Raw genomic sequence first — 23434 nt, forward strand, 5'->3', positions numbered from 1 at the left:
ATTTCACTTTGTGTGTAATTTATTAGTCAATGAAAAATCGTTAAAGAAATCTTTTTTTTTTTTTTTAAGTATTTTCTAGCCCGACAGGCCAAAGATTAATTTGTCGCAGTACTGACTTCTATCTAAGGATTTGCTATTGGCTAATGGGTTGGTGCATGCACAAGGCAGAATTCAAATTCCAATACTTACTTAAGCGGACTAGTGAGCTAACCACTAGAACAATCCAACTTAATTTCGTTAAAGAAATTTAGATCTTTAACAGATTACTTTTAAAATAGTTTAGTTCATGATTTAACAGACGGAAACATTATGTTAAAAGAAGAAAAGGAGATAGAGGACAAGTGCTACAAGCCTACAACAACTACTTTAATTCTTTCACTTTTTACAAGATGCCAAGCAATAGAGATACTCCAACACCATCCACAACTAGATTCATAGTGAATCATGTGTATTGCAATAACACATAAAGAATTAAAGCAACCTGAAACATGAGATAAGGTTAAGTTTCATGAATCTATGCACATGTTAATCAGAGCTTTCTTTCTTTTAGTAAATAGTGGCAATGAAATGGCCTCACACATGCCATCCATGTCACGGTTCCACTTGCACCTATAAAGAAAAAGTTTGATATGTGATAACTCCAACACAAACTTCTGAACTTGAATGAATGAATGAATATCTAAAACTAGCATTCATTCTTCTCCAAAGATTTTTGCAATGATAAAATTACTTTGAAAATATCACAAAGATAAAAATATTTTTAAAAAATTTCAAAACATAACAAAAATAAAAACATCATTTCTTTTATAAGTGGCAAATAATTTTTATATTTGATGAAAAATTTGTGTATTTAATTTAAAACCTTTTTAAAATAATTTGATAATTATTTAAAAAATAGATCTAAAAAATTGGAACAAAATTTAATTTCTAGAGCTATTCAAGAAAGTAATCGCATAAAAATTTACTTGGTAAAAAATTATCAATTTTAAATATAAAAATACTTTATTTTTTTAATTATTTTTTTAATTATGTTTATAAAAAATTCATCAAAATTTGATCTCAAATATTTTTGAAAATACATATCTAATATTTATATTTTTTTGGTTAAATTACACAGTTGGTCTCTATACTTTCAGTGAAATTGCAAATTGATCCATACACTTTAAAAATTTATAATTGAGTCCCTAAAGAGAATTAAAATTTGCAATTTAATCCTCGCCATTCAAAAAGTGTTTCATTTAACAGAATATTCTCAGCATATTCTCTATTTTAAACATGTGAGCTGCACATGTTTGACAATAGGACTAATTTACAATTTTAGTGAAAGTATGAGACCAACTGTGTAATTTAACCATTTGAAAATGACAAAAAAATTTCTAGGCTATCTGAACCCACCCCGCCCTTTCCCAACTCTCTCACTCTCACTTTCTCACTTTCCAAACGACATCCCAACCCCCAGTGCTCTCTGTCTCTCACCTCGGTTCACTGTCGCCGTGCTGAATCCACCATATTTGTGCTCACGAGTTGAGTCTCGCCTCCTTCTTCCATCTCGCCTCTCTCATCCAGCAACTTTTTCTTCTCTTCTAATCCCAATACTGAACACCAATAAATGGAAGAGAACATTTCCAATCCCAAACATGTTCAAAGCGAACAATTCAATGTCTAAGAAGAAAATATAAACAAATCAACATAAAAATAGCAACTCAATTTATATCAGTGGATTCCACGCAACGACGGAGGCGAGAGGCACCGCAATAGTGAGCCTAGGTGAGAGACAGAGAGCGCTGGTGGGGTGCCGCTTTGGAAAGTGAGAAAGTGAGAGTGAGAACTGGAGAGAAATGGATCATCTCCATTTTTTTTAACACTTGGGAGAATAAAGTGTGATCTCTCACATTTAATTCTATAAGTGGGACCAAAATTAAATAGGAGAGAGAGAGCAATAAAGGGTGAGATTAAACACTGGACACCATCCAATTTTTTTTCATTGGAGAGGATCCACTCCCTAACTGGGGAGAGGCAGGGTAGGTTCAGATAACCTATGGAGTTTTTGGTCATTTTCAAATATTTAAATTACATCATTGGTCTCCACTCCCCATACTTTCATTAAAATTGCAAATTAGTCCCTATTGTTAAACATATGCAGCTCACATGTTTAAAATAGAGAATATGTTAAAAACATTCGGTTAAATCAAACATTTTTTAAACGGTGAGAATTAAATTGCAAGTTTTAATTCTCTTTAAGGACTTAATTATAAACTTTTAAAGTGTAAGGACCAACTGTGTAATTAACATATTTTTTTAATCTATAATGCACGAATATACAAGACTCTAAGATCGATATAAGCATAGTTTAATGGTCATGTTCATGTATATAGTTTTCAAGACTCAATGTAAGAGGAATGTAATACTGTCAGTCTGTCACGCTTCCAGTCTTTCACAATAAGCAAAAGCTTTAAAAATGAGTAACGCTTTCTACTTTGAGCAATGAAACGTGGGTTCCCCATTTTGAAAGTAATAATAATTACTAGTGTGGAGCTATTTTAGGTAAGAATGACATTTCTATTGTTCCATGGTTTCAGGGGGTACACTCCATTGCAAGGGATATATAGCCTGTAACATTATACATAGGGGATGCTTATCTGGGGATTCTGGGCTTAAAATAAGAGATTGATGCAAGAAATTCGTTTTAGTCATCATGGTTTTAAATTTAAGGCGTGCAAACCAATGGTTATATTGCTGAACTAGCTTACTTTGGATTTCCCATTTTCCATAAGAAATGTTACTGAAACTCGAGTAAGATTGATTTAAATAAATATCAAATGTAGGAAACATCGAGAGGTAAGGTACCTATTTGAAGCTAAAAGCTTTCTTTTAAATATTCTACAATAGATCAATGAGAGATCGTAAAACTTGTAACATACATGGAGATCGCAGTCATTGTTCTCACAAGGCATCACGAGAAGCAATTCGGGAAGTTATCGCATCTGCAAGTGATGAAACTCCAAGTTCGGGGGCAGATAGCTTGTAATGCTGAAAAGGAACGAATTAGAATATCATATAGTCTGCAGAAAACGACACAAAGCCATTAGAAATTAGAATTAGTGCCCTGCCAAACCTTTTGTATCTGGGATTGGTTTGCTCTTCCTTCCAGCTCCTCCAGTTCAATCTCTTTTCCATTAATGAGCTTCTCAATGGCTTTTATCTAGTGATGACACGGAGATCACTAAAGTTACACTTAAAAGGAAAAAAAAAGGTGTCCTACGTTATTTTAGAATTGTCTGACCTCATCAGGAGTAGCATCAAATCTAGCAGCAAGGATGTACGTCGTGTTATCTGAGATACCACATCGTTTCAAAGATTCACTAATCTATCAACAATACAAGCATAAGTTAGCCTACTTAATTGGAAAATGAACCAGAATCAAATACAAATGCATACTTACATGCTTGGACCCTGAGTAATTGTAAACAAGCTCTGAGTGAAGAGTGCGTGTGGTCAAAGAATCCCGTGACTTAGCTACAAGCGTCTTGTGCGCAGCAGCTAGAAGAGGAAAAACATCTGGAATCTGGTTCAGTTGATAATAATTGGAACATTAGAATGATGTAAAATGGCACATAAAAGCACTAGAGTCATGGTTATAAATGGAGCTGGGTATGACATAAAGCACAATATAAGAAACAATACAAGTAAAGCATTGAGGAATGCAACTTCTGGCTCCAATGTCCCAGCTTGCATACTTTCCAAGAGCTCCCTACGAGAAAACAAGAATTCCATCATATAATTTATCGAAGGGAAGGGAAGCAGGATCCCAATCCTTAGAATGAATTACAAATAGCAATATTTTACAATGTGTTCCATATATTTACTTTTAGTCTTTTACAGATTGATTGTATGAAATAAATAAGAAAAAAATTGCAAGTACCATTCTAAAACAGTTAGAATGGAGCAACTAGTCTATAAATTACCATTTCTAACTGCCGCAACACTAGTTTCACTAAACGCTCTTACTATCACAAGAAAAAGTGGAAAATTGAACTCTAACTACCATGAATTATAACTTTCAGTTGAAGTTATTCCTTCGGCTGCGTCTGAATACTGTCTCTGACACAAAAACAAAGAGAATACAAAAGCTCATTTGGTTGTGAAGAGAGACACACAATTTTTCTGTCTTCGACTTGCCATTGCGTATTTTAGTCTCAAAGGAAAATCCAAACACAACCTTATGATATGTCGTTTGGGTTGCTTTCTTTTAAGTTGATAAGTTTTCATTGTTAATTACAAAATTGTTACATTGTACTAATTACTTTCCTTCTTGTTCCCAAAATGTGAAATGAGTTCTAAGGAAATCGAAAGGAAGTACTCATAGATAAGAGTACCAGCCTTATATATACTGATGTAGTATGAAACATCAAACTGAAAATTACTAACTACCTAACAACTAACAAATTCTATCTCTTGTGTGCTAACTTACATTACTCTTCCTTATACAAATGAAAACAAGATATCGTTTTTGTAATTATCAAAGAAAACATATCACTGCGAAATCAAGACCCAAAAAATAAAAATAAAAATAAAAACAAAGCCCCTTATGATCTATTCGATGATAGCTACTTTGATGTTTACTGGACCAATCATGCACCTCCAATAACCATTTAACCTAATTAAATAGATAAACGAACAAAATGGTATTTTTAGACAACAATGCCTCTCTGATAGTTGGGTGACGAAAAGTCTCAATAACTTGAACAAATACAAATGTCAAACAAGTCAAAAATGCAATAATATCTTTCTTTCATTAACAACTAACAAGTAAAATTTTCCAATAACAAGTTGCTAATATTCCATAATTTAGAATTGTTTTTAGAATAAGAGAGAAAACCAGAGAAAAAGACTAACTTGGAATTGGTGACATCGGTGTAGAGTGCAAGAGAAAGTGTGGCTTCATTTATATTAAACACCTTCATAGTCTCTGCTTTGAATCTGCAAGGAAATTGGAACGAGAGAGCAATGAAGGCCACAAAAAGTTACGACCATTAAGCTTCAGCTATAGAACTGTCAAGCGAGATTCTCTCTGCTCAAAATCCAAAACTTCTTAACCAATATAAAAGAATGAAGAAAGTGTAATAATACCTTCTTCCAGTGAGGGTGACTCCGGCGGTGACGGTGGCGTGGCTCTTGTGGCTGCCGTACCCGATGCTGCGAACGATAAGAGTGACGTTTTGTTGAGGTTCTTTCACATTGAGAAACTACAGTACTAACTAGACTTTCAAATTGGGTGTTTTGGTAATTTAACTTTTCTTCCTTTTTTTTTCATTAATTTGTTTTTTTGAATAATGGGCTTTCCGAAATCTTATCCAATTGGCAACTGACAAAACTCAAAAATAAAAAAACTAATTATTTAACCAAAAAGTAATTAAATCGACTTTGTACTTTGGTAGTAATTTAAACCACCCATACTACTCATGACAAAAAAAAAAAAAACAACCCCTACTACTCCATGTCCCAAAAATTAAAAACCCATACTAGTGGTTTGAAAAATTAAACCGGTCACCAAATCATTCTAGCTAATGGTTTATTGGTTTATTAATCCAACCAATTTAATCAGTGGTTCAATCGAAAAAATCGTTTCAGAACAAAATAATAAATAAATTATAAATAATATTATAAAATATAATTATAATCTAATATAAATCTTAAATATCTTTCAAATTTAAAACATTACATGAAATGTCAACTAAATTTATATGATCTTATCAAAATACAGTTTCAAAAGTTAAATAATAAAAAGACCAATGGTGCAAATAGCAATAGTGCAACTAGAAATAATCATTAATCACTCCTAAATTAATTCAAAACAGAAACATAACAAATAATCACCCCTAAATTAATTCAAAACAGCAGCGTAAAAAAATCACTTATCACTCAAAATTCAAAACACTCAGTGCCATAAGTCCATAACAAAACAGCAGCATAAGTGCATAACAAGTTAACAACAGCAGCTTAACAAATCACTAATCAGTAATCACAAATTTCAAACTCAAATAAGCAGTATTACAAAACCCCAAAAAATCACAAATCACAAATTCAACTTCAAATCCCTGAAACAAAGTAACACAAACTTAACTTTTCACTAACCTAAAATCAGTAAATCAGTAATCACAAATTCCAAACTCAAATCAGCAGCATTACAAAAGACTTAAGAAATCACAAATCACAAATTCAACCTCAATTCTCTAAAATAGAGTAACACAGACTCAACTTTCCACTAACCTAAAATCAGTAATCACAAATTCCAAACTCAAATCAGCAGCATTACAAAAGGCCTAAGAAATCACAAATCACAAATTCAACCTCAAATCCCTGAAACAAAGTAACAGAATCAACTTTCCACTAACCTCAAATAAGTAAATCACAGTTTCATTAACCTTCCACTGACAGCAGGAAGACGACGGCGGGACGACGAAGATACGACGGCCAGACGACGAAGACACCACGGGCACCAGCTAGAGGCCTCGAGCAGCGATTTCACCTGGGAATAGAAGACGTGCCGAGCTAGAAAGGGAAGACGCCACGGAAAAGGAGAAGGAAGAGGCCGCGGAGACAATGACACAGACGAACGGCAAAGACGGTTCCGTCCAGGAAGCTGAATTTTTGGATTGGGAAGGAGCTAGGGCTTGCTCTTGCTGTGTGTTTCGTCCAGGAAGCTGGAATGAGCTGGCGTCCCATTTGGTTAGTGTCCATGTCCATCAGAGACATGGACACGGTGACACATGTATATTGTTTGTTTAATGAGACACAAAATTATCATAGACACGATGACACACACATGGACACAAAATACATGTTTTTTGTGTCTCACCTTTAACTCGTGACACAGATTTGAGATATAGACACAGTTTTTTATTTTCACGTTTATCCTTGTTATCTTTTTTTTTTATTTTCATTTATACCCTTCTCCTTTTAACCCTAATTCACTTCTTTTTCTCTTCTTTCTCACCTTCTTCCTCATTGCCTCCTTTCTTCCTCCATGCCTCCCACCCCAACCACCGTCTCACCTTCTCTGTCCCTCTCCACCGCCTCCATTCCTTTGTCCTTTCTTGCCGCCTCTTCTCCTCCTCCTCTTCCTCCTCCTCCTCCTCCTCTCCACTGCCTTTACTAAATCCACTGTCGCCGCCTCTGTCGTGCCTCCCTCTCCCTCTCTCAATCTGCCTCATAGATCTACCTTGGTCTCTCTGGCTCTTCCAATTTCGCCTCCGCTTCTCTTCTACAATTCCTCCGCCTCTCTTCCTCGTTGCCAGATCCATTTAGTTCTCTATTTTTTTAATTAATATATTATTTATTTATTTTTTATTTAAATGTTAATTGAAAATTGTGTTTATATATTAAATTAGGTTGGATCTAAATTTTTAATTTATTATGTGTTTATTATTATTAATAGTTATAATTTGTATTGAAATAGTGGTAGAGAGGTGGTTATGGTGGTTTTAATGGTGGTAATTTGAACTGAAATAATGGTAAAGAGGTGGTGTTGATGGTTGATAACATTGTCATTTTGTTAAAATGGTAAATTACAAATAGTGTTATGTCCTTGAGTATCAAATAAGTTCTCAAATTTTATGTGTCATTGTGTCTATGTCATTTTGTGTATTTGTGTCTGTGTCTTATTTATCTCCACCCACTAACCAAACGAAGCCTGGGTGTTTGGTGGCGTGAGGGACTGAGGGGGTAACTCGAGTGGGGGTGGGAGGGTTTTTTTTTTCCTTAACAAATCAAAACGACAGCGTTTCATATGAACCATTCGGTTCCTAGACCGGTCCAACCGACAAGTTACCGGCCGGTTCAGTAGTTTTCTAGCGGTTTTGTCATTAGCGGTTTTAACAGAAGGATCAGACTTTTTTTAATTGAACTGGTTCGATCGATCGGTCCGGCTCGATTTTCAGAACATTGCTACTAGCTGGCTCACTGGCTGTGATTAAAGAGCTTTGCAATGTGTGTCAATTTGAGTGATCAACTCACTCATCCGTTTAAGTAAGTAGCAGAAGTTCGAATTTCATTTATATATACAATAATCTATTGACCTAGAAAAATTTTAACTTTTGGCGGGTGCTTTTCAATATTATAGTGTTAGAGGGAAAGTAAATATTTTCTTTGATATGTAAAAGTGGCTACGTGCAAGAAGACAGCAAGAAAAAATAATACTTTGCTACCTAGACACCAAGATGATAAGGCGAAACATGATGGTAGACAAAATTATGAAGATCCGTTCACATGCTCGACACAAATGTCACTAAATACTCTCATAGAAGTTACAGCTTAGATATCTAATAACTTACGTACAAATTATTTTTCTTTTATTTTTTACTAAAAATACTATGAAATTAGTTCTAAGTAGATTATAACATCTATGTGTATATTTCCATCACAAAATTAACTATAGAATAATATTAGGAAAAATATATGGAACCAACTCTTAATCAGTAAAAAATGAAACAACTTAATTAATTATAATTATATTAATAATTAATTTTAAATTTTTTAAATTTAAAATTTAAAAAATTTAAAATTGATTAAATAAACCTAATTAAAATCTATAAAACCCTTTCTCTTCTCTCTCACATTAATCTATCTATCTCCAACAACCACACACAGACTTCTCTTTCTCACCGTCAGACCCTCTTCACTGGAAGTGAGCATTTTTAATGAAATTGGTTTTGCATATTGGATAGTTGCTATCATTGGTGGTGGAAAAAGGAAAATTGATCTGTATGCCTATATCTTCGGAGCTGATTTGGTTATTTTTTTCTTAGTTACTATTTTTTATCAGTTAATTATGAAAGCTAACAGTGAGTTTCTTGAAGTCTATCAACTTGAAAATTAGTTCCAGAAGATTTTGTTTTAGTTTTGATAGTATTTTTTTTCATTAAAACTCACATTTTTCAGTCTCTCATATTTATATAAATTCACATCTATCTATTCACTCGTGGAACGAACTTAACCTGTAGGTTGTCTTTTTCTTGATCGTACTTGATCGCATCATATACCTATGTTCATTTGCAACAGTGAATGTTATTTTGTATTTATTCGACCTTATTCTCTTTATATATTTACAGGAATTGTTTACTTGAAACTAGTTAGAAGATACACCATTGCAGATAGGTTGAAATATGAAAGGCTTCATAATAAAGGCATTGATTCCTCCATGGTGAGTGAAGGTTTCAAACAGTCGAAATAATCTACCATAGTTTCAAGTGAATGAAGATTTTAGATCATGAACAATTATAAAAATATAAAAAAAAACATTCATTTAATATGAAAAAAAACATCCTAATGCTTAACAAAAGAAATATCTAATTATATTTTGACAAAAATAATTAGATATCTATAAAAATTTAAAAAAATTATGAAATTCTTAAAGAAATAGAAATATTTACATTTGCAATACAAAAAAATTCAAAAAATATATAAAAGAACATCCATTTAGTATGAAAAAGAAATATTCTAATACTTAATAGAAGAAACATCCTAATGCCTAGCATAAGCACCATTCACGTAGAGGTTTTGGATTCACCCAGGCATTTGGCTGGTTTTTGTCTGATACCCTCTTGGTTCCCTAGCATTGTTGATAATATTATAATTATTAAAATATTATTAGAGTCATTAGTAGTTGGGAGTTAAGTTAATAATGGCTAATAGTTAGTAGATGGATATTTATGAGATTAGTTGGTAATATCTCTACTTGTATCATGTCACAACTCTAACACAACAACTTCATACATAATATTATCTTCTTATTTTACTCTTCTCCCAGAAATTTAACATTTAACATGGTATCAGAGCTATGGTATCCTCCTTGAGGAGAATAAGCTATTAGTTTTTCGGTGAAAAATCATCGTACTTTTTTTTACTCAAATATTGTTCATCTATAATTTTTTTTGTTCTTGTTACTGATTTAATACTTTCTCATCTCACCAAATAATTTATCCTTTTTGTCTTGTCCTTCCGAGTTCAACGGAACCAAAATTATGGTCATTGAGAGCTGAAACGCACCTTCACACGCCTCTCAAAGTTGGTTGTCACTATCACTTCTTCTTCTTCATTCCTTTCAATATTTTTATCACAGTAAGAATTTAATTACAAAATCTAATATAGTATAAAGATTAATTAAAAAAAATAAAACATAATAAAAAATTCGATAAAACTACATAGACGAACATAATAATAATCTATCTTTAATTAATATATAATAGGAGAGTAGTAGTAGGTTCAATGCTTGACAAGTGTTCAGCTCTAATAATCGACAAGTGGTATGTCTGCATTCATGACAAGTGGCACACTATAAAAACTAATAATAATCAATATTATATGATTATATGATGAATGAAAGGAAAACATGAAAGAAACAAAAACCTGAAAGCTGTCAATATTCAATACACCAGCAGAAACTAGGCGGGATATTTGAAATTAAAATCAAATTTAAATTCTTTTCAGTTCTCACTCAGCTCACTCAGTCTCATATCTCACCGGTGGGCGCGTTCTTTCCCTTTTGGATCAGAATTTGAACTTGAGCATTTGAAATAGGGTAACTGGGTAAGAGTGAACAAATTTAAAATTAGTTTTAAAAATCAAATCTTTCCTTGATTTCTTTCAATCTCTCTTTCTCTTCTTTCTTTCTCGCGCTCTTTTTGTGGTTGATTTTCTCTTATCATCTTCTTCGTCCATAACGACGACGTCGTAGAAGTATTGGACAAGTCACAAGCAAGAGAGTTGAAAATCAAGAAGAGGAGAGGAAGATCTAACAGACGAGGAGGCGGAGGAGGAGATGCAAGCTTCAGGAGCAGAGGCGAACAGAGATTTCACGGTGATTTCAGAGCCGGCAGAATGGGGAAGAAGCAGCACAGCAAGGATAGGATGTTCATCGCACCCCCTTCAAGCAACTTCCTTTCTGTTACTGCGCGTAACTACTCTCCCTCTAACTCTCCCAAAGCTTCCTCCTTTTAAGTTAATTATCTCTTCACCTTATACTTTTTTAACAATTCAGGCTTTCATTTACTCCGTTTGAATATCTGGTGTGCACAACTGATGGGAGTATATGATAAATTGGTTTGAAAATTTACTGGTAAGTCATCACAAGTGTTTTTCTTAATCGAAAGTTAATGAGCTGTTATATGATAAATTGGGTTTGCAAATCGGGTGCAAGAACATAATCCCGTAGCATAATCGCGTGCAAATTATGAGTTACTGTAAGCCATCACTCTATCTTAATGGTGAATTTTAATTGCATGTCTATTAATATATAATAGGAAAGTAGTAGTAGGTTCAATGCTTGACAAGTGTTCAGCTCTAATGATCGACAAGTGGTATGTCTGCATTCATGACAAGTGGCACACTATAAAAACTAATAATAATCAATATTATATGATTATATGATGAATGAAAGGAAAACATGAAAGAAACAAAAACCTGAAAGCTGTCAATATTCACTATCTTAATGGTGAATTTTAATTGCATGTTTCTTTGTATATCGTTTTCTTCATTTTTTTAGGAAAGAATATTCATGATTGAGGAATAGAGCTGTGTTTTTTTCTTCTCCTATTCTTTTCTGCCATTAAATATTTTTTTTATTGAAATGCAGCGTCTTGAGTAAAATATTAACGAAGTTATTCAGACTAGGATGATGGAGGTAACATGTTTGTGAGAACTTTGTCCTTAACTAATGTTGAATGGTTTAGGGTTTATTTAAATATAGCATCCATGTCACCACCTTAATATTTAATATAACATTTTTTGCATTTTGGTTAACATGAGGACGTTAAACTTTGATGCAATTTCTGTTCTTCCTGTAAGTTTGTGACTTGAAAAAATATATATTAAAAAGAGATTATAACATGAAGTTAAGAAAGAAAAAACCTCAAACAGCTCAACCTTTGTTGTTTTTTCCCTTTATTCTCCATTAACCTGATTTTTATCAAGTCTACACTCTACATATACTGAGATACATGTATTTCCAGTTTTGTAATAGTGATAATGACTTTCTTGAAGTATTCACTTCTAAAATTCATACATTTTCTCAACTATTCATCTAAAATCATGTTTTGAGATCCGTCTTTTAAAAATCATATTGTTGACTATAGATAAAGTACTATTAACATTGAGAATTTCTGATCTGTCCTCTGATCAAATGATATTGGATTATGGATAAAATTTAATTTGTGCATTTGATAGTTGTTTATTTATTATGTTGGATAGCTTACAAGGGAGCCAGAAGCACCAGACAGGGCAGTGGCTCAATGGCATCTCTGGAAGAGCGTAGTGGCAGAATGGTGTGCCGCACTTGAAGAGAAGATTAGGAGATCTCGATGTCGGCAATGGTGGAATGATGCGACAAAAGAGGGGAGCACACAGACAAGCTTTTGGTGGTTTGAAATCACTCCCTCAAAGCATCAGAATGAGTTTCCATCAATGCCTCCTGTAAACTTAGCTTACTCTATCCAATCTGATACAATTGAAAATGAATCATATCAAAGCTCCCCAAAGTACCCTAGCAGACAAGTATTATTCTATCATTTCATTTTTAGATTTTGATTATATTTTATTATACTTTTTTCTATCCTCTTCTGTACTCTTGATATTTCTATTTATTTGGGTTTGATGCCTGTAGTCAGCAGCCCTTATTCTATAACATATAGAGAAGAAAGAATAAACATTAGTATGTTATATCCATTTCATTTTAACTAATTGGATCCAATACTAAAATAACACACCTTTATGGATTTGTACCCACCATCACATTGTTAGAAATTCTTCATTTGGTATGTCAATCCTCTCATCACTAACACTTCACATATGCCAATATAAATTTTCTTGAAAGATGTTTTAAGTTCTTAATTTATTAGCTGGAATAAAAAGGATTTGTTTTTGGAAATTCTGTAAGAGATAATTTTGGATTAATGAAGATCATCAAGTAATGCAAAAAATAATTCTGTAAGAGAATTTTTTGCTGAAATGTGAACATGAGTCATGGTGTTGTGCATGTCTTTGGTTCAAGGGAGGCTTACCCTTCAAAAGCAGTGCGAACTGAGTTACTTTGAGCATACTTTCGAGTACTGGTAAGTGGTAACTAAGAGCTTTGTCCTTCTCTTTTGCTTCTATAAGAAAAAATTAAAGAGAAAAAAAAAAACAAAGAATGCTCTATTTTGTGCATACTTTTAGGTAAAATGTTTTTGTTAAAGCTGTTCATCTTGGATTGTTTCTGATGTTACATCATTAATGCTATTAACTATGTTTATATCATATGGATTAATTCTGTGAATTACAAATTTTTTGAGTGCCAAAATTTTTTTTCAATAGAGATTTGAGAAATTACATGTGTATTTATAAACTACTCTATGAACTCAATAAACAATTTGATTTGAGTTTCAAAATGATATTTTTTTTAAAATTACATGGCATAGAGAAAGAAAGGATAAAAACATTTGGATGTTATATATATATTTTGTTTTTAATATGCCCCAATCATCACAATTAGCAATTCTTAATTGATTAGTTGGTTTTAATTAACTGGATTCTCCACTAAAATATATTTATGCTCTGCTCTTTATTATGAAGTTCGAATATATCTTTTGTTTTGCGTTAACAAACTAAGACTAAATTCTAATTTATTTTGTGTTTTTCTCTAATAAAAAATATAAGTTTAAATTTATATTTCAGTAATAAGATTCAATGCATATTCATTAAGTATTTCCCCAGACGAATGGCAGAAAAATGTGTTATATGCATCTCATTCTGGACTTATTTTCAAGTGTTAACACCAACAAAATGGGAGAGATTAGAAAATGTTTGCATATGTTTTTTTTCAAAAATAAAATAAATTGTGCCCTTATATTGAATTCAACCACTACGAGGTCGTGAATATTATATGCATCACTTTTGTATATGCTTTTCCTTTTAATATTTAAAGTGATAATCTATTATGGTGCTTGGTAATTTTGCAGGAAGTTTTCATATTTTTGTAATTAGAGGACTTGCGAGAGATAGTGAAATCCAAGAGGGTAGTGTTCTGGAAGCTGAAGTTGAGCTGTTCAAGAAGTTTTTAGAGACAAGTGAGTGATTTGTATATTTATCCAAAAGTTTTATTTGTTTTGGACATTGATTTTATATGTTATTTTGAACTTTGCATTTGGCCTTCATGTTAAAAGTTTTTTATCTTCATCATTGGTTAAGGAATCTATTTTTTTTTTTATTGGTGCCTTTTATATTAATCAGGTGGACCTTTCATAAGTTCCCTATTCTATTTTAGTTAATTTTCAATATTTTTATGTGTATTTATTATTTGTTACCATTTTGGATTTTTATGTTCTCCTCCATGATGGGGCTGGAAATATTCAAAGTGTTAGGAATGCTATAGTTTTAATATTAATTCTTTTATGATGTTCTTAGTATGCTTTTGATAACTTCTGCTAAGCCAACTTGATAGAGAATGTGAATTCCTAGACACAGAAGAGGATAATAAATGACAATCTTCTAATTGGTCTTCAAAAGATGAGTTGTGTTTCGGTATGGGATTTATTTTTTCTTTCATATGAATTTATTATATCATTGTGAAATATTCTTATTTCTTTTCATATTCTATACTTTGGATCTTTCAATATTTTTTATGTTTTTCGTAAATCTGTATATAACATAAAAAAAGGAAAGACAATGAGAAAAGAAAAAACAATATAATACTTGAATTATAAAAAGAGAAGACAGTGAGAAAAGGAAAAATAAGATAACACTTGAATTTTATCTTCTTTCTGAAACTATGCTACCTTTGTTGTGGCATATACTAGACAAATGTAAGTTGATGTAATGTTCATGGTTGATAATATTTGTGTGAATAAAAGAATTTTGGTGTTGGACAACAAAATGTTCAGATTTTTTGGAGAAAAAAGAGATATTGACCCAAGCTGCTGATGCAAAAGTACATAGTAAGTGTTAAATATAACACTTTTTGTATATTTTTTATTTTTAGTCTAGAAGTTTTTGACAAAAAGTTATGGAAGATAAAAAAAATTATTCATGACTAAATTGTATGATTGATGGTGTAATATTTTGAGAATAAATTATTAGTTTATCTGATTTTTTTTTGGATTTGTTCATGATGTGTTTGAACAAATTGTTTTTTGTTAGCAGTTTAAACATGTGATGCTTTGATGAGATGGTTTTATGTGTGATTTTAGGATTTGGTTTGAGATAAACTCAAATATTAACTATTCGGATTCTATTTGGAAAAGGCAGTTTTGATAGTGTTGAACAGAAAGCTTAGCAGTTATCTCAACCTTGCTAAGACCTAAGATGTTGGCAAGAAGGCGAAGTTGTCTCTTATTTAGTTAATTGTTGGGTATTGTTCATTTGAAATTTTAAACATTTATCAAAGGAAGACTCTTAAAATTTAGGAAAAAAGAGTCAATATAATATTGCTGGTGGATCAAATAAGCTAAATTCTTTTCTGAAAATTACACTTTGATAAGTAAGATTGGATAATGTATGAGGACATATACGAAACAAACAAAGGAAAGTGACCCAAAAATTTGATTCATGTGAATTTCTTTCTAACGAATGATTGGTATAATTTATGCACAACAAATTTGCATTGTGCCTTGGTATCTTATTGTATTTGTATTGCGCCTTGGTCCATTTTTGGGGTTTAGAGTGACTAGAATCTTCATTTTCTGACAACTAATTTGTATGTCTTTTGGTGTAAATTTTGTTGGCTGATCCATGATAAAAAAAAATTTATCATTCAATAAACCTAAAAAGTATATACTTCATTGTTTAAAAGCGTTGATAATATCTAGATAAGATTTTTTATTTAATTGAATTGAATTTTTATGAACATGGAATTGTTTATTTTTTGTTTATAGCTTAAACATGTGATGAGTTGATGAAATAATTTCACTATAATACTATTTATCTCAAACAAAATTTGCTTATGAATGCATCAAACACTTATCGTATAATGTGCTAAAGTATCTATCTATCTATCTATCTATATATAATAAGAGAGTAGCACATGATTGGTTGTTTGACAAGTGTCCAACTTATATAATCAACAAGTGTCTTATTTAAATGATTGACAAGTGTCTTGCTTATTCAAAATAAAAAAAAGAAATCAATACAGGATAGTATAGAATAAACTACTATTGGATCCGAAGTACATGGTGGATAGGAAGCGGGAATTTGAATTTCAAATTCAAAATCATTTTGTTCCAAAATAATTCATTCTCTTTATCCTCAAAGAAGATGAGACAGAGTTGGAACTCTTGGTAGGGAAGAGTAGGTGACGAAGTAGAGAAGAAAACATGGAGGTGACGAAATGAAGAACGACGGAAGGAGTAGTGGTTGGTGATGACAGTGACAGTGAGAGATAAGGACGCTAAGATCGAGAGAAAAAGAAAGAGGAATGAGGCAACAGGCCATTGTCGCGGTTGGTTCCGCAGGAATGCGTCCACCCTATGATGGCATGGTAGCCCTTCCTTCGCGGTCAGTAGCGGGTTCTGCGAATGCGATGATCCAGTTCCTTATGACGTCGATGTACTTCAGGGATCTGGACGGTGCTCCTATGGACGTTTTAATTCTGATGCACATAGTAATGCTTAAATATGTGGTCTTATATATTTAACAGAAAAGGTCTGTTCAGCCAAAATTTGAACTAGACTAATATTTTCTTTTTGTTGCAGGCAGTGCTTCCATAGCAACGCTAAGGAAATTGGCTTCATTAAGGTATCTCTGTCCCTAAACTTGATCTTCAGTAAATGTATTTATAGCAATGGAGTGAGCTTGGGATTATTGACTGCAAGGGATTTCTAATGACCACTAACTTCTCTCCACCTCTTTTCTCAATCTCTCCTCTCTTACACCAGGATCTCCTCCGGCGTTTCCATCAAAGCAGAGAAGAAGAAAACATGACGGTGAAGAGGGGAAGCATGACGGAAGAAGGAGAAGAGGGTGGAGACAGAGGTGGCTGTGACAGATAAGAAGGCTAGATCGAGAGAGAAGGGAAGAGGAGACAGGAACTACAAGTTCGACTACACCTATCAGGTCCCATCTCACAGATCCATTCCAACTCTTCAATGTCAGCATTTGATTTGATCACTTCCTGTTCAAAGCGTTGATTTTCTAATTAATTAAATCATATATTAGATCATTTGAATATTGTGATTCATCCTCGCTCCATCTTTACTATTCTCTGGCTGAGGGAATAAACTGCAACATCATTTGTGGTTTTTTGTACATTTAGGGCTTATTCTTATGTGAAAAAGGAGGAGAAGTAAATGGATCCATTTGTTTAGTTTCAAGTCTTTCCTGCTTTTTTTTCGGGATGAAAATTTTGCCTAAATTCTATATAAACCCAGGCAAATTGAAAGAGTTTCATTTCATGAATAATATTGTAACTAACTGAGATTATTCTAATTGTTTTTGCAGTAGCACAAGTTCTGTTAACAATTCAAATGCTCAAAGATGAGGTAATGCAGTTCTTTAATTTGGTGTTTCTATTCTTTTTATTTTTACTTTTGCATTTTTGTCTCCACAAATACAGAAGCATATCATTGGTGCATGAACTAATAATCGTTTTTGCATTTGTAATAGTATATAAAAGTCGTCGGCAAAACAGCTTTCAAAACTGTGTATCCATTGCTTTTGCTTCCTTAATGTATGTGTTTCTTTTAGTTGTAGTAATCCACACCTTTTTTCCTTCCACTGATAACTAATGCTTTGAGGAGCGTCCATGCTTTGTTGCCTTTGTATTGTTTTAACATCTTTGATTTGGTTCTTTTAGGTGCAAGCTTTGTTTGATGATGCTGGAAAGCGTATTGATTTAGCCACACCCTTGCCACACCCTATACCGTACAGGTTTGTTAATTATTAGTAAAAATGAAGGAATGATGTGTTGCTAGATTTTGAAATGATTCAAACTCATTATATCATGCATATTGGCTGGCTTGACATTTTCTTGATCTGCAGTTGACATTGCATCCATTTACATGTGCGCATTGAATTTAGGTTGTACAAGATTTGGTATTAATGATGGGAAACTTTTGAGGTGCTCATACTACCGAAATTTGGTTGGAGCCTGGATGACAGATATATCGGTAGAATTATCTTTCCTTGATCTGTTATTTTAGTGGCACTTTACTGGGTTTTTGAGTGCTAAATTCACGATTTTCAATTGAGAAGTTATATGTTATTTATTAATTGCTCTAGAAAATAATAAACAAATAGTTTTGAGTTTTGAAATGATATAATTTTAAATTCTATGACTTACAGAAGAGAAAGAATAAACATTTGTATGTTATATCTATTTCATTTTGACAAATTAGATCCAACACTAAAATATATTTTAGTGTTTTGGAAATGCATCCACCATCACATTGTTAGGAATTCTCAATTGATCAGTTGCGTTTTGTTAATTGCATTTATTAAGCCCTGCCTCAACAAATCTTGGATTTGTATTTTTTTAATGCTTTTAAATTTTACCTACATGAAACAGTGATGTATGATAGGGTGCCGGAGTTTAGATAAAGTGTGATGGAATTCAAAGGTCTCAAGAACAAAGCTCATCCATTCCTATTCACCTGCTTCTATGAAATTGGTAAAATTTAAAATTTATATGTATTTAGCTTATAATAAACTAAGTGGTGAGTTTACGGTCCCTTATCATTTCATATGTAGCTTTGGTCTATAGAAGTTTAGCATTGTGAGTTATCATATCTTATGTCTTATTGGCATATTTTGGTAATTTTGGATGGTTTATGGGAGAAACAATTAAAAAGGAGTAAAAGAAACTATAGAACACATATTACTAGCATTAGGAACAATATTTAAATGATTTATTGTGAATCAAATTGATTTCTTATCTTAAAGCATGCTATTGGTACACTTTTGATATTACAAAAGGAACTTTCTCCAATTCAAGAATCAAGTCACATGTGCAGTTGTTCCACTTAGAATATTGATTTTTGCTTTGTGGTATAGCATTGGGTTAGTTTTACCCATTTCTTGCTTTTAATCACTTTAGATGTCATTACTTAATCAAATCGGAAAGCCCTTGATTTCTCCTTAATGAATTATGACGCTTATGATTGATGTGAAAAAATTTTCATAACGGCATAATTTGCTATATCTATTGGAGATGTTACAAGAATGAAAAATATCTAACACTTCTGGTGGTACATGGGCAGAACATCTAGAGAGGAGTAAAAACTTTTGCATCATCATTTTAACATTTTTATTCCAATACAATGATAAATAAACACTTCAGGTTTATTCCAATGCACCGGATGGGAATGAACCATTGGCTTTGGACATGGGAAGCATGGGGAAGGTCAGGTATAGATTAATGGATAGAGCATACGAAGATACTGGAATGCTGCGAATGAAGGATGGTTAGTTCACAAAGAAGGACATGTTTGTTGTGGTCTCCGAAAGAGCCTATATGATTATCAATTGCATTCTCACTCAATAAAAATTTTATATTATATATTATAGAGACCTTTACTTTTTTTAAATACACAGAATGTGAATGCAAGTGATCTCAAATCCAACTGTTTGATGTGTTTTGTGCTCATTGCAATATTGTGCAGGTTGTTAGGGATGGTCTTTTGATGTCTAATGCAGTACTAGAGTATGCGTGTAATGTTCTTCTTAAGGTAACTGATTATAAGAAATGAACACACCACTATGGCTGCAACACTTTCTCCTTTGTTCTTACTCTGCCTTTAAAAATTATGAGATAGAAGCGTAAGTATGAACATACTGTTTTTCAAAATTTCTATATGATCTTTGATGCAATTTTTGTTCCTCCTTAAGTTTGTAACTTAAAAATCCTTTGATTAAAAGGAGATTAGAACATGAAATTAAGAAAGGAAAAGCTCAAACATATAATGGTATATGGATAAAATTTAATTTGTTCATTTGATAATTGTTTAGGGTATATTTATTCCCTTTTGTTGTTGGATAGCTTATTGTGTTTGTCTTCTATTAACTATATTGCTGATTTTTTTCCTGTTTTCGTATTTTATGTCATTTCTTAAAGAACATCTGAGGTGGTGACCTACAATTGCAAGTAAAATTTTTAGTCTCTATAATTCTTTGTTGTGGTCTCCGATGGAGTCTTTGATTATGCCAACAATGTCCTCCAGGTAACACTATCCTTTATAATTTCCTTTTGTTTCCATTTGCATTTATGTTGTTATTAGAGGAATGAAAAGATTGCTGCCTAGGATGGTGGATATTGATTCTATATAAAGAAATTGACATTCTACATTTTATGCCTCATTTGACATCATTGATAACATTTTTATCCAGTTCAATAATATATTTAATGTTATATAGACCTTTTCAATTTTATCGGTACTTCCATCCTCATCATCATAGAGTTCATGAGGAAGTTCAATAATATTTATTTGGGTTTGATACCTGTAATCAGTAACCCTTAATCTATAACATATAGAGAAGAAAGAATAAACATTTGTATGTTATATCCATTTCATTTTAATTGGATCCAACACTAAAATATATTAATGCATTCTGAATTTGCACCCACCATCACATTGTTAAGGATTCTTTCATTTGGTATGTCAATTCTCTCACCACTAACACTTCACATATGCCAATATAAATTTTCTCGAAAGATGTTTCGAGTTCATAATTTATCAGCTAGAATTGATTTCAATAAAAAAGATTTTGTTTTGCAAATTACAATGTTGAAGTATTTGATTATCATATCTTGAAGGTTTATGTAATTTCTGTAAAAAATTTAATGAACATGGAGTAGTTTGTTTTTTATCTGAAACTTAATCATGTAATATTTTGATGAGATGGTTTAAAACAAACCAAACCATGGAGCAATTTCTTGGACTATTAGGAGTCCAAGAGCAATAGCAGAAAGTTGGAGATGCTACTGCTCTTGAAGTTAGAGTTGTTTCTCTTAGAAATGCTCCCGCTCTTGAAGTTGTTTTTTTTATATATATAATTTAAAGACATTTAGTTAAAGCTATTTATAACAACAATGATTTTTCTCAGAGGCTATAGCTTTTTTCTTTTCTAAACAGAAAATGTTGTTCAGAGGTGTAAAATAGCATCATACTTAAAATAAGCATAGTCATTGTTGTCTATTGACATCTTATATAATTTAGTAGCTTTGACTTTTATAGATTTTTTTTATTACTTTAAATTTGGATTTGCTTTTGGTTTTGTTAAGTAATTTGAAAACTTTCCTTTTTTAAGGAACAATTTTCCTGACAATGCTCAAGGTGTGAAATCTGCTGCAAAGTGCTTTGACTGAAGTTGCACCTGCAAAAGCGGTATAAATGATTCATCTGCTTAATTGCTATTTTTTACCCTTTTTTTGTTTATATTAGATCATTTATGTCTCTTCTTTAAACGTTCAGTGTAATTCTTGGTTGGCACTCTTTAAAATTTAACTAAGTTTATATGTATTTAACTATTTTTATTCTCTTTTTTTTCTATAACTAACTTTTGTATATTTGTTTTTGAATTTCCTTTAAAAATGAGTTTTCTACCATATATAAATATTGAAAACTCAAGGGCACATAAATAATGCAAACGGTTAAAGTCATGTATTACATGCAGTATTTTGTGAATATGCAGCAATAATAATAATAATAATAATAATAATAGTTCGTAAATTATCGGCTTTAATTTTCTTTTTCTTCTACTATATATGCATGATGAATGTAGCTTAGCTTTTTAATTTTTATTTTGTATTGTGATTTTTATTAACTCAGCATATCCATTGCTGCAGTTTTATGTTGCGTTCGTTGGCAGTTTTTTAATTATTGAACCATGCTCTTTACTATTTTCTGTAAGTCTGTAACTATAACTTGAAAATTATATAGATTTTTTTTCTCTATTGTGTAAAATAAACATTTTTTAGTTAACTAATTTAAAAATAGGTCACTACGTGTAAAACAAATATTTTTTACATTTAGTTAAATAATTGATTATTAGCATTTTATTAGAGAAGAGATCATGAACTTAAATTCTATGGTGATTCCATTAGGGACAAGATTTATGTGCCCTTTGATGTCATGACTCACTTCATATAAGGACAAGATTTAGGACATTTTTGTTTGAAATCCAAAAAGTGATATTGGATAGTTTTTAACTCAAGTTATTCTGTATTTATGTTCACTTTCAGGCGGCAGAATTTACAATGTGAATATCAGAAGTAAATCCTTCTCTTGCTAAGGAGGCATTACAGGAATTCACGAATATGATAACCAATCTAGAAATCAAACAAGAAGATTTGAAGTTGAAAGTAAAGCGCAGGATAAAATAGTAGAACATGATGTTTTTTGAGCAAATCATTCGTTCTAGGAGACGGTTTATGCAAGCTTGAGTGTTAAAGTTGAAAACAAGAGAACTTAAGTAATAAAGTATGGATTATGCAAAAATCTAAACGTGATCAAGTTAGTGTTACACAAAATATTTTAACATTTAAAAATATTTTATTTTTACTATATGTTTCTTTTTCTTATAGTACTTACTTGATGTTGTGAAAAATGTAGTATCACTATTTTTAGCATAAATTGCTCAGTGGATGAAAATTTCAACAAATTTCTTAGTTTTAGTTTATAATTAGCATTTTCAAAAGTTGTGAAAGAAGTTGCAATAACTTTTAAATTGATCGCATACTAAGTTTTATTTAGAAACGGAGTTGAAGCAACTAAATAAAATATTTTAGTATGATTAGTTTAGTAAATCTTAAACATAATTTAATATTTCTAAAGCATATGTATTTATTATTTTTTGTAGTTATGTCATAGTAAAAAATTGTCATAGAGAAATTGTCACAGAAGCTGTGTGCATGTGAGAATATAATTACAACTTTTATTAGCATATATATGAAGAAACAAATTTGTTGGTCTATATGGAATGAAGAAATAATTTTTATAATAGGAAAAAAAGGTTTGTATCCTAACAACTAGAGAATATAAATTAACAAACATAATTTTTTTTCTGCGTTTTGTCTGATTCAAAAGGCAGTTGGGATTAAAAAACAATGACTATTAGATCAATATGGGTATTATAAGATAAAGAAAATGATTAATACATGTATAAACTTTTATATTCATGCATTATGTATTTAAATTTGTCACGAGGTTAGTTGTTTTTTTGAAAAGAAGAACCTTTTTTGTGTCTATATAAGAGGATGTGGCTATTTTCGAAAATGAAAATAGTTGAAGAAGTAAAAAGTTTTTGATTTCTTTTGTTAAAAATTAAATGCATAATGCAATAGTATATTCCTTAACTTGCAAATTAATATTTGAATATGTATATAAAAATTTATTTATATATTTATATGAAAAAAAATAATCCAACACATATAAATAAAATAACATAATTGATATATATACATTAGATCATAAAT

At 31.6% G+C, this 23434-nt stretch overlaps 1 protein-coding gene and 2 long non-coding RNA genes across 3 annotated transcripts; 2 read left to right on the forward strand and 1 right to left on the reverse strand.

Moving 5' to 3' along the window:
• Positions 1-2766: 2766 nt before the first annotated feature.
• On the reverse strand, positions 2767-5241 carry LOC130946368 (uncharacterized). Its single transcript, XM_057875093.1, has 7 exons — positions 5131-5241; positions 4897-4980; positions 3685-3751; positions 3443-3565; positions 3284-3367; positions 3116-3202; positions 2767-3030 (listed from the first exon to the last, which is right to left on the reverse strand). Exons 2-7 carry the CDS (start codon positions 4962-4964, stop codon positions 2944-2946), a joined length of 516 nt encoding a protein of 171 aa, XP_057731076.1. The 5' UTR covers positions 4965-4980; positions 5131-5241; the 3' UTR covers positions 2767-2943.
• A 5398-nt stretch (positions 5242-10639) lies between these two features.
• Positions 10640-12931, forward strand: LOC130946494 (uncharacterized). The gene is made up of 4 exons (XR_009072287.1): positions 10640-10954; positions 11039-11116; positions 11633-11680; positions 12247-12931. It is a non-coding gene; the product is annotated as an uncharacterized LOC130946494 (long non-coding RNA).
• A 664-nt stretch (positions 12932-13595) lies between these two features.
• On the forward strand, positions 13596-22451 carry LOC130946493 (uncharacterized). The gene is made up of 12 exons (XR_009072286.1): positions 13596-14099; positions 16719-16761; positions 16902-17079; positions 17464-17504; positions 17819-17892; positions 18043-18131; positions 18530-18631; positions 19301-19424; positions 19623-19688; positions 20075-20180; positions 21268-21344; positions 22202-22451. It is a non-coding gene; the product is annotated as an uncharacterized LOC130946493 (long non-coding RNA).
• The last annotated feature ends 983 nt before the right edge of the window (positions 22452-23434 follow it).

The sequence above is a fragment of the Arachis stenosperma genome, chromosome 8 (assembly GCF_014773155.1).
Source record: "Arachis stenosperma cultivar V10309 chromosome 8, arast.V10309.gnm1.PFL2, whole genome shotgun sequence".
Lineage (NCBI taxonomy): Eukaryota > Viridiplantae > Streptophyta > Magnoliopsida > Fabales > Fabaceae > Arachis > Arachis stenosperma.

Excerpts from the sequence above, each read along its gene's own strand:
- LOC130946368 (XM_057875093.1), bottom strand. The coding sequence starts at position 4,964 with ATGAAGGTGTTTAATATAAATGAAGCCACACTTTCTCTTGCACTCTAC. Across the intron at positions 3,368-3,442 it reads ATTACTCAGGGTCCAAGCAT|ATTAGTGAATCTTTGAAACG; the intron begins GTAAGTATGCAT and ends TATTGTTGATAG. Across the intron at positions 3,031-3,115 it reads ACCAATCCCAGATACAAAAG|CATTACAAGCTATCTGCCCC; the intron begins GTTTGGCAGGGC and ends GTTCCTTTTCAG.